Source organism: Rhipicephalus sanguineus, chromosome 8 (assembly GCF_013339695.2).
Source record: "Rhipicephalus sanguineus isolate Rsan-2018 chromosome 8, BIME_Rsan_1.4, whole genome shotgun sequence".
In the NCBI taxonomy this organism is placed as follows: domain Eukaryota; kingdom Metazoa; phylum Arthropoda; class Arachnida; order Ixodida; family Ixodidae; genus Rhipicephalus; species Rhipicephalus sanguineus.
In genome coordinates, this window is record NC_051183.1 from 55,586,416 (window position 1) to 55,598,190 (window position 11,775).

The following is an 11,775-nucleotide window of genomic DNA, read 5'->3' on the forward strand; positions in this document are numbered from 1 at the left end:
ATGCTTGCGCCAGAATCGGAAAGAGAGCACGAGGCTTTGTTCGAGAACGTTTGGCACGCAGAAAAAAATAACTCATGTCAAGGTTACCAGCTGTGTGACGGTGCACGTGTAGTATTGCAGCTGTTGCTTGAGCATCGAGGCAGTTTTGCAGCTGGGTGACCGGATGAATTGTTTGCAAAAATAAGCCTTTTCGAAGTACATTCACCACAGTGGCTGTTGCTAGGCACAACGTCAATGGCTCATCTCCTGGTCACAGTTTATCTACATTAAACTTAACAAATAAAGCAAACCAAAGTTAATATTGAAGCTTCCATTTGCAGCTGGAAAAAAAAGTCTGGGCTCTTCTAACGAAGCGGGCTGATGCACTTTGCTACTTAAATGCATTTTAGTAGTGCGTTTTTCTCAGTATTTTAAATGAAAAAGTCTAGGCTGCCATTTTCTCATCTGGTACAACTATCTTTTTCATTGCAAAGTATTCGTCATTTTAGACGCAGATACGGGGAGAGCTTATGCATCAACAACAGCGCAGCCGCACACTGTTCGCTGCAGATGTTAACTCCAACTGCATGGGCTTGAAGGTAGACGGGGGGTAGTCTCCTGCAATTATGGTGGCCGTCTCGTTTCTTTAGCTGGCCACGACTTCGTTGAGCTTACTGCTCACGGATGTAAACACTTGCTGTTTAATGTGGTGAACTAGAACATGGCTGAGTGTCTCGGGTCACTTAAAGTAAGTTTTTTTTTTAGAGTAAAACATTTTAGGGATTGCCTGAGGCTACAGCTCTGACCTCTGCATTGTGCCTAATGCAAAGGATACGTGGAATTAGACGTTACTGTGATGTAAATTGGGACACGCAAACTGTGCTGTAACTGAAAGGAAAAAATTGTCGTGAAAAGGAATAAATTGTCAGTGTGAAGCTATGAATTGAACACATCAGATCTTAGCACCACAAAGAAAATTTGTAGATATTAATTTGTTGTCGATAAATAAACTGATTTGAAATGTTCCTTAGTTGCCGATCAACAGTGCCTCTCAACTGGTTGGCCACGTGTGGACTAGTTCTAAGACACTCAGCCGTGTTCTGGCTCCCCCTTGCCTTCTTGAGTGACAACTTGTTTCTCTCTCTCTCTCTGTTGCTGCATCACTCTCCTCAACCCCCCCTCAACCTGCCTTCCCCTCCCCCCCAACAAAAGAAGGTCGCCGTCTGACAGATGGAGGTTGTGTCTAGCGCACTGGCTTACTGCGGATGTGGCTACCACCACACGCCCAGTGGTGGGCTACAGCGTGCCAAGGGATCATAAGAGCAGCTTTGGCAAGCAAGTCCGTAGCTCGGGCAGAGAACCCCCGGAGGGCACCGCCCGACCCGCGCCGCCCATTGGCTGGCTTCCCCACACAACACTCTAGGTGTCAGGGAGAGAGCAAACGCAACACCGGCAGTCACGGATCTCTCGGTGGATGGATGGATGGATTCGCTACTAAGGAAGGCTGCTGCGGCTTGTGGCTTGGCTACTACCGGCCCTGTAGCGCAGCAGCGCCCGTCACTGCTGGTGGTCTCGCCCTTCTCGCTGTGGCGGTCTCTGTCTTGGGTGGTCTCTGTGCGCAAGGGTGGTCACTCTCTCGCAATGGGTGTGCTCTCTCGGTCTCTGGTTGGTGGGGGGGTGGTCCGCGGATCGGTGACCACCCCCGGCTCCCCCCTTCCCCCTGGAAAAGGTAAATCTCCCACCCGGGACGCCGCGCCCCTCCTGTACCCCGGCCGGGCTGCGGCCGGTGGTTGCGGGGGCCGGTCGTCCCTCTCTTTGTGCGTGGGCTGCACTGTACGGCGGCTTTTGCGGGGGCCAGGTTCAGGGAAGCGCGGGTCTCGGCGACCTGCGGCAACAGGTATTGCGGCAAAATTTTTAGTGGCTTAGTGACGTGCCTGGCTTGTATGCTTTGGCACTGTGGTATTCATAGTTACTATGCAATGACTTATCTGCCCACGTGTTTAGAAATGTGCCTTAACTTCAGGCCACTACTTGATCAAGTTCATGTAATGGTTGACGTCAACATTCCTAAGATGCTCCTCGCATTTCCTTGGGTGAATTGACGTCAAGTGTTTCGATGACGTGAACCGTATAAGTCTCGTCTGCGAGTTAAAACGTATTTCTAAATACAGGGATTAGGAAGACTTAGGCTGATTTATTTACCGAGTAGGGCCATTGAATAGTTATTACCGTTTATTAAACTGGAACTAGGCAGTAGTGTACAAATTCCAACTTGTTTGCACCATTAGTCTTGGTGTAAATCCAGGGTATAGTTAATAGCTTAGGGGCAACGTAACCTTTCGGGCTTCAGCTGACGTTGGCCACCGGTGCAACCAAGCTTACCTTTTATAAGCCGCTAATGGCGATTTGTCTTCCCGATCGTTGCCTGGATGGTATTTTCACTGTAATGAGATACCATTTCATGAATTTAAGGGGCAAGAAAATCTAATTCTAGTTTGCAGTCAAGTATTATATAATGTTAGGTTACCTTTTAAGTTAAATGTGCTAGGCAGCAAAAGCTTGTGCAATGCAGCCCTTGTTTCACACTGTTTGAGAGATTCCTCTTTAATGTTAAATGCAAGAAGCTTTTTGACCTCTGAAACAGGCCCCGAGAGAATGAAAAGAACTACCTCTTACACCTTCATCACTCTGCTTGCTTTTTACTTCTTTTTTTTTTTTTTTTTTGCACCCCGGTATTTCTGCAGTCTGCAATAGTTGCACAGAGTGGACTCCTTGTGTTGGGATCCTCCTGGCTATGATAGTATTAGATGGTGTGCGCTTGCAAAAGAGGCACACACTCAGCGATACACTCGCTAAAAATAGTCTAGTATGTATTGTAAGTACCTTTGTTTTATGCACTTACTAGAAACGCTTTAGAGGGTCCTGGAATGGAATCTACAATATGCTTACAGTAAATGGCTTCCTTCGTGGAGAGGGCGATGGGCCTTCGTGTTTGCCGATTGATCGGGTAGTCATGCCGGTGTTTTTATTTCGGGGTGGAGAAAAGCAATGTTGCTTGTGAATGCATTGGTTAGCTGCCAATCAACGTAATTGTCATTGTAGATGTCAGTAACGGCACATGAAAGTCTCCAATTTCAACAAAAGGTTGTGCCAAGACGCGGATCCCAGTATAAGTTGAATACATGTTGACGACTGGTTGTCGTCGTCATGCCAACGCGTCTTTCATGAGCCTCGGGCTTGACCACGTCATCTAAACGTGATGAACTGCACTCGGTCTGCTCTTGGACCTGTCGCGTTTCTTAAATTTAGATTGCCAAGCTAGATTTACGTGCAGATGTGAGGTTTCTTGTTTTTGAGGTGCAGGCTGTGTTAATTTGTAGTGCGTGAATAAAAGCTTGGTGGGTAGGGTACTTCGCCAAGTAGCAGCAAACAACCTCAGTAATGGCAATGGAAGATCACACTTGTAGAGCTGCTTCTATGACTTCTACTCGATTTCAAATTGCTTGTGAAGCATTCGTCGAGAAGGACCGGTGTATTATTGGAATGAATTAATGGCACCTAGCGTCTTCTTGATTATGATATTTCTTGAAGTTAAGCTTGAAAGATGCATTCCGAAAACGAAACCATTTGTGTTTCATTTCTGACGTGTACGTATGCACTCTTTGCTCCCCCTTTCCTGTCCTCCTTTCCCTCTGCCCTTTCCTTCCATGGTGGGCCCCCCTTCCGATCTCGTAGGACTTGAAAGACTACATGCGCCAGGCGGGTGAGGTGACCTTCACTGATGCGCACAGCAACCGGCCGAACGAAGGGTACGTCCTGGTCATAAGCACTTGTTCAGGTAGATAGCGAATATGCAATGTCCGCAACTGTTTGTGTATTGGGCTGTATTTCGAGAACTACAATCGCTTTAGTGCATGTCTTTGGCAAGATCGTCACATTGGGTTTTAGCTGCTGTTGCTTCTAGAAAAGGGAGCCTTTGCAGGAGTGTGTATTTGGACATTACTTGTTGCTCAATGAACTAAATGCATTATGGGTGTGCGGGTTTGGTTCCCGGCCACGGCGGCCATATTTTGATGGGGCAAAATGCGAAAATGCCAGTGTTACTTAGATTAGGTGCACATTAGTATACCCCGGGTGGTCAAAAAACTTGCCAGTATGGTCAAATTTAACCTATAGGGTTGTGTTATCAAATCATCGTAATAGCATCTAAAGGCCTATAATTCAATTTTTAATGAACAGCATTTGGGAAATTAGTGTGAAAACTGGCTGAAAGGGTTGTTACAGAATCATCATAGCTGTGTTGGTAGGCTATTATATTTTTCAGGGCACTCGGAGTCTCGTCTCTGCGTTTTCTGTGCTTCTGAGGTCCAATGCTAAAAAGAAATACCTTTCACTACCTTATTTGCCAAGTTGTCAAAATATAAGTGACACTTGTTTTGTCTTAGCTTCTTGAGCTGTTGCTTACTTTAGAAAGCGAGATAGTAATTCCTTGTTCCGTATGCTGCTCAGGCTTGTCGAGTTCTCCAACTATGCGGACATGCGGAACGCCCTTTCCAAGCTGGACAACACTGACCTGAGTGGTCGCCGGATTAAGCTGTACGAATCTAAGAAGAGCCGCGCATCAAACCGGTAAGGGCCTGTCATGCCTGTTGCTCTCGCTTGCTATTTGTTTGTGCGAGTTGCGTGCTTGTCTCTCGGCTTCCCGGGCTGCGCATTGATTGTAGGGTCTGTGTGAAGCAGCAGCAGTGGTGAATCTGCTTTTAAAAAAAAGGGGGCCTATTTGGGTCATTTTTCTGTCGCACAATGGTAATCATAATCTGGCTTGCCTGCCTTTTCTTTCTTGAAAACTGTGGTCGCTACATTCCTATCGAGATTGCTATGCAATGCTGATGCTGTGCACTCCATGACCAGGAGGTACCTGGCGTGTGACATAATTCAAGGAAAAGTATGTGGGTAGACTATAGTTGTAGCAAAAAAGATGCCCCAGGTACACTCTCCCATCCTTATCTTTTTAGTGTTCCCTTTGCAGCCATTCTGATGTTGAGGGTGAGAGGGGGTAGGCATAACTTGTAGCATTTACTGAACTGTCTTCTCACTCAACAGCTTTTAAAACTTTTTGCTGGCACCTTGAAAGTCATCGAAAGCACTAATCTTTTTTAAAAAAACCAAAGTATGTTACTAATCCTGAAAGGTCACAGCTTCCGCGTAGTTCTTTGCTTTTGTCAACTGAACCCCGTGGATTGGCCCCTTGCTTGCAGATGGGTGCTTGCTTGTGTTCATATTCTGCGCTTATTCCGTTCCAACTTTGGGTCATGAGAATATAGTTTGCTGGTAGCGTGAACGCAGTGTACGTTTGGGCGACCAAGGCCACGTGTTCACACCGAACTTTTCATTTTGCAGGTCCCGCTCAAGGTCCCGCTCCCGGTCTCGTTCCAGGTCCCGCCGCTCGACCTCGGACTCGCGTTCACGCTCCCGCTCCAGGTCCCGCTCTCGCTCCCGGTCGGCGTCCAAGACCCCGCCGCGCAGGAAGAGCCGCTCGGACAGTCCGCGCAACAACCGCTCCCGCTCCCGGAGCGCGTCGCCGCCGCAGCGCCACCACTCGGCCTCCAAGTCGCCCCCTTCCAAGCGGAACAGCCCCGACGACTGAGCCTGCCGCCGAGCCTTTTGCATTTCCCTTCCCTTCCTGGCCGCAAGCAACGAAGCTATGCTTCTCGCTTAACAGGCTCCCTTCTCTTGTCTTTTTTATTCTTTTTTTCACGCTTTCCGTGCTCTCGTCGTTGTCTTCATCGTGAATTTCTCATGCATGCCGCCCCATATGATGAAGCCCGTGGAAGCTTTCACCATTTTGTCGTCTGCTACCAATCTTTGTCATCGGCTCTGAGAGAGCGAGAAAGGAAGTGTAGGACAATGTTATTGTGCACAATGTGGAAACGCCATCTTTTTTTTTAGTACATTGTTTTCTTCACAAAGTTGGATCTTGCCATCAGCGCCAGCATCAAGGGGGCTTTGATGCCTTGCGTGACCATACACAGCTTCATCTGTTTTGGGATTTTTTTTCTTTACTGCAAATTTAGAGAGAGATCGTGGGGAGGTTTTACCTGTGCTCCGGATGAAAACTGTAGCCGCCTGTATGTTCTACCTTTCTTTCTGGGATGCGGTAGCAGGTATTGCGAACAAAGGGAGTAGGATATGCAGATTCCCACTTTGTAGTCGTCCTCTGCCCGGTTAGTTCACGGTTGAGTTATGTCACCGAAGGAATCACACTTGAAGCAGCCGAACAGGTCCAGTATTTTTCTCACTAAGTGTTTTTGTTAATAATGTAATTGTGCCTTTTATTTTAGTTGATCACTAAAGGCCTTTTAGAGGTGATGTGTTCATTCATCTTTTGTAAAGACGTCATTGGGTGGAACCATGAAATGTGTTACTTTCTCTTTGTATTTTTTTTTTCCACGTGTGTAATAAAATGTGTCCCACCAAATGTTTTTCTGTTTTCTTCGATGCACTTTGTGTAGTGGGCGTGATTGTTGCACTTCGATGTTCTGATTGATTCATTGATTGAAATAACTTTAATGAGGCCCTGCGGTCCTCACTCACTCGCTCACTCACTCGCTCATTCACTCACTCACTCGCTCACTCACACACTCGCTCACTCATCGTGTTCTAAAGCAGCCAGGGACTTAATGTGGCATGTTTCAGGAAAATTTTCGGTCAACGTGTCCGAAATATGAGGAGTTGGGGACTGATATTGTTAAATTGATTCTACCACTCAGGTGCTCGTGCACCGGCGCCGCGCGTAATTTAAAAGTCAATCTTTGGCTGTTCAAAACTTGGAACATGATACAGGTATGTTGTCACATGTTGCAATCCTAGGCATGAAAATTTTCTAAACTCTATTGAAAGCCAATTCGAGAAAACTTTATTAATTGTGGCCTTGTAATGCAACTTAGCTTTTGTTTTTACGGCGAATTTGCCTTTAGCTCTGCCTACGTCGACTGTATTGGAGAATGCTTGCTCGCCATAATTTTTAAGTTCCACACTCGTGTTCATTCACTAGTCTTCGCATAGGCACTTGTACAGTTACTCGTGTTCAGTTCATGCTCTCGTCTACTCTAGATTCTCGGGCACTCTTATGCTCGTACACCTTCACGTCTACTTGCACCAAATTCTCTCGCACACACTAGGGAACCCAAGCTCAGGTTTGCGGCGCGACGACAGCGCCGCGCCAGCCGCGCTGCGGCTCTGTCGGAAAACTCTGAACCGTCGCGCGGCCGACTCAGCCCCTTTCACGGTAGCGGTAGCGCACGTGCGCTCGCGTTCTTCTCTCGGTGCGGGTATTTGTGGGGCCGTCAGCTCGGCACGTTGAACCGAGAACCGAGAGGCTTGCTGTGCGAAGCTGCGCATTTCCACGATGGCAGAAGCGACCCCGCGGAAGCGCAAGCGTGGTCCGAAGTATTGCGGTTTAGTGGCCAGCCACAACAGTGCAGACAAGGCACACGATTCACGTGTTAAACTGTATCGGTTCCCGGGCGTGTCGCACGAGAAATAAAGGCGGCAAGCGTGGATAGCTGACAGCGCTGTCTCGCCTTCTATTTTGGCTGTCTGAGTTCATCGCTTTCGTTCGTTCCGACTACCTGAATCGGTAAGTAACGGGGCGCATGCACGCAGCGACTACAGTAATGATTACTCGCTGTCTTCTCGCATTGTTAAAGTCCAGTTACGGTTGTAGGTGAAGCAACTTTGTGTTTTGATTCCCCGTGCTCGTGAGACCCACCCGTCGTTGTTGAACGTTCACATTCGCGTTATACTGTTAGCGTTGCGCGGTTGGTTGAATTCAACTGAACTCCGCACATTGTCAGAAGTTCGGCGCCTGCATTTCACGCGTCGGGAAGGCTGCTTTATCACGCCGGAACGGACGTCTGTGCATTTTCAGCAAGCTTTGACATCGTTCTGTAGGTTTGCTTTGTTTTTGTCACTTTATTGGGGTGATATATATTTAAGCCGCCAAATATAACTGGCACTTAATACATGCTTTGCAATTGCAACCTTGAAGTAACCACCTTCTGACTTTGTGCGATTTTCTAGCCGCGTTCACGCAACAGGTTTTATACGCCTGTCAAGTCGGTATCATAAAAAGAGACTGCAAGCATGACGCGAGAGCTGAAAAAAAACCGCCAGGCCTGCGCTGAAACCGCAGCACAGTCACAGCGAAAGCTGGAAGAGCGGCGTTTCTACAGCCCGTTGTAAGCTCTCTTGGGGCTACAATACAAGTACACTAGAAAGGTACCCACTACGCTATAAATCACAATTTTGGTGAAGTTGGGAAGCACCTACTAAGCCATTATTCGTCATTCTGCGGAGAAGCGAGGCACCAGCTACACGTCTGTAAGGCATTATGCGCAATTTGTTGACGCGACGACTGATGACGATGAAGAATTTGGCTCAGCCCTTTGCAATGGGTTGGAAGCTTTAAACGGCCCACCAGTTATGTAATTTGCATTGGGTGACGCCCGGTCGCTATTTCCCTCTCCCGTCATGATGTATAACATACGTTGGCGTGGGGGAGAGACGGAGGGGGGGGGGGGGCGAAGAACTTTACTGAGAACCCGAGGAAATGGATCGTGCGCTTATGGGCTTCTTTGGCAACCAATACAAGTGCACTTGCGAGGAACCCACTACGCTATAAATCATTGTAATTTTACTGAGACCCCGAGGAAATGGATCATGCGCTTATGGGCTTCCTTGGCAACCAATACAAGTGCACTTGCGTGGAACCCACTACGCTCTAAATCATTGTAATTTTACTGAGACCCCGAGGAAATGGATCATGCGCTTATGGGCTTCCTTGGCAACCAATACAAGTGCACTTGCGAGGAACCCACTACGCTATAAATCATTGTAATTTTTGAGAAGTAGGGCAGCAGGCACTGTGCCATTTTTCGTTATTCTACGGAGAGCCGTGGTACCTGCTAAACGCATGTAAGGCATTATGCGCAGTTTGTTGATGCTGTGCCTGATGACAACGAAGGATTATGTCAGAGCCCTTTGTAATGGGTTGGAAGCTTTCAACAACCTACTCGTTGCGCAATTCGCATTGTGTGACACCTGGTTACAGAATTCGCGTTCTGCGACGCTTGGTGCTTATTTTACTCTTCTACGACGCTATATTGCATATGCTAATGTGGTTCCTTCCCGACATGAAGCCTGTATAGGACCTTTTTGCAAAGCAGTTTCAAGCACCGGCATGGCTCAGAGGTTGAATACTGGGCTCCCACGCAGAGGGCCCAGGTTCGAACCTCGTTCCATCCTGGAATTTTTTTCTTATTTCGTTTTTTTCTTATTTCGAGCGATACTGGTTACGGACACCGGCGGCGGCGGACAACTACGGCACCAAAAACGGCCGGTGAAATGATCTCATAACAGCTTTCGCTGTAAAACGAGGCGAGCAGTTCATCTTGCTTCACAGTGGTTAAAGCTCAGCTAGCTGCCTCGCGTCTTAATCGGCGGGTGATTCTCCAGCGGCACGGAGGACTTCACTCTAACCTTCTCAGGAAGCAGTGCCATGGCCGTATAATCTTTTTTTCACACGCCGCAAACGTTTGTTCACGAAAGTACACGGCTGCTACTGTAAGCATGCCATATCAAAACAACAATCATATGATTCGTAGTCCACGCCGCAGAACATCGATAGCGTGTACGGCTTCATTTCGGAGTGCATGTGGACCATTATTCATCTTCACATGACAGAATGAGACTTACCTCGAGGTATACGTCCTACACGGTGTAATGGCGACTTGGGAAATGCATTTCGCTTTGAGTCGGGCGTGGTTATCGTCGATCGTCTGCTCTTCACCGTTAACGTGATTGGCGAGCCTTTCTCATTTTATCAAGTTCGCTTTTCGGAAGTGCCAGTCAAGCTTGAAAATCCTTTTGAAGCCGCACTGCAAGCGTTCCATTGTGAGGCGTCGCAAGTGCACCGCGAGAGCTCTGCACGTGCACGGAAGCGAGCGGCAACGCGGTGGCGAGAAGGGAAAGCGCTCGCTGATCACGCCCCAGTTTCTCTTTTTCTGCCAGAGATGGCGCTGCCTGTCGTTTGGCACTAGGCTGCCATGGAAGGGTCGCAGTGGAGGCCATTCAGGGGGACGTAGGCTGGTCAACGTTCGAGGCAAGGGAAGCCACAAGCAAGATCGCTTATGAAGGACGCCTACGCTTCATGAATGATCACCGGTGGGCCCGTCACATGTTCCGCTACCTGCACATCGTGGGGCTCAGAACGCAGTGGTTAAATAGGGTCTACTTTCTCCGACGCAAGTACGGAATGTTGGACTGCTCAACACTCGAGAACACGGAGCGCAAGTTTACCGCGGCAGTTCGGAAACGGATACGCGAAGAGGAGAGCGCACAATGGCAAATGTCGCTGCAGCAAAAGTACAGTGGCTAGCAAAAGAGTACACTCCAGCTGTACCGAACATACAAAGAGGCCATTGCCCCGGAATCTTTGTACGATAACAGTGGTGGAAGTGGGCTACTGTTCGAGGCGCGCGCGGGAGCGCTTCGCACGCTGGCATATCGCAGCCGCTTTGACCCGAACATCGATTCAACTTTATGTAGAGCGTGTGGAGCAGAACAAGAGACAGTGGAGCACTTGGTACTGCAATGCCAAAAACTCTCACCCCGCCCGCCGGAGGCCACTACTCTCCCTCAGGCACTGGCCCTGGCGGACAGGAATGCAAAAGCCGTTGCCACCACAAAGACAAGGCTCCAACAGTGGTGGAAGTGGTGCCAGAAGTGAACTCTTTCGTGTTTTCGTTCTTTTTTTCTTTCTTTTTGTCGTTCTTTTTCTTTCTTTTTTTTCTTCATACCCAGGCTAGAACACACCATATGTGTCCACCCGCTAAAAAGGGCAAAGCCACAAATCATCATCATCATCATCAGCAGCAGCAGCGCCGCTAAGCGTTGCTTGGGAAGCCTATAGAAGCTCTCATTCATACTCTTGACACACTTGTTACTCTTTCAATTACTCGCACTTAGTTCATACTCTAGTCTACTTGAAATTCTCGGGTACTCGCGTCTACCAGCACCAAGTACTCCATCACACTCAGATGCTTAGTAGGTACTCGCGTTCATAGACTTGTCCCACTTGTAGTTACTCTTCCTGTTACGTTCAGTTCATACTCTGATCTCGGAATTCTTGGGTACTCGCTCATGCCCATACGCCGTCACAGCTGCTCGCACCACTCCCTCACGCACAGACACTTAGAGGCTCGCATTCATACTCTAGCCGTGTCACTTGTTACCCTTTCATACGCATCTGTTCGCTCGCATACGTCTATTCACACAGGTACTCGTTTATGCTCGTTCGTCTACCCGCTCAAACTGCGTCGTCCCTACTCGCCGGGGAGCTCGTTAATCATACTGAAGTTCGCTGGCGTTCACAGGTTCTCGTGTTTAGTACTAGTGTCTACTCGCTCCCTACGACCTACAATCGGACTCGTACGTCCACGCACCCTTGTCGGTTATCCCTTCACTCGCACTCGTACGTCCACTAACTCACTGGTACTTCCTTCACTCGTAGGTAAGCTCACCATCACCAATTCTCCCTTCACTCGCACTCGTACGTCCACACCCTCGCCGGTTCTCCCTGCACTCGTACGTCTACTCGCCTTCACCGGTTCTCCATTCACTCGCCCTCACCAGTTCTCACTTCACTCGCGCTCGTACGCCCACTTACCCTCACTGGTTCTCACCCCCTCTCCTTTCATTCGCACACATGTCTACTCGCCCTCACTGGTTCTCCCT

General features: G+C 48.5%; 1 protein-coding gene across 3 annotated transcripts in view; it reads left to right on the forward strand.

Moving 5' to 3' along the window:
- LOC119401936 (serine/arginine-rich splicing factor 5) overlaps positions 1-6,457 on the forward strand; it is a 168,421-nt gene extending 161,964 nt beyond the window's left edge. For all 3 annotated transcript variants that reach the window (XM_049418459.1, XM_037668968.2, XM_049418460.1), the window contains exons 6-8: positions 3,715-3,788; positions 4,489-4,608; positions 5,380-6,457. In XM_049418459.1, coding sequence (XP_049274416.1) covers positions 3,715-3,788; positions 4,489-4,608; positions 5,380-5,626 — 441 coding nt within the window. In that variant the 3' untranslated portion in view covers positions 5,627-6,457. The remainder of the gene's footprint in view (positions 1-3,714; positions 3,789-4,488; positions 4,609-5,379) is intronic.
- Positions 6,458-11,775: the final 5,318 nt, after the last annotated feature.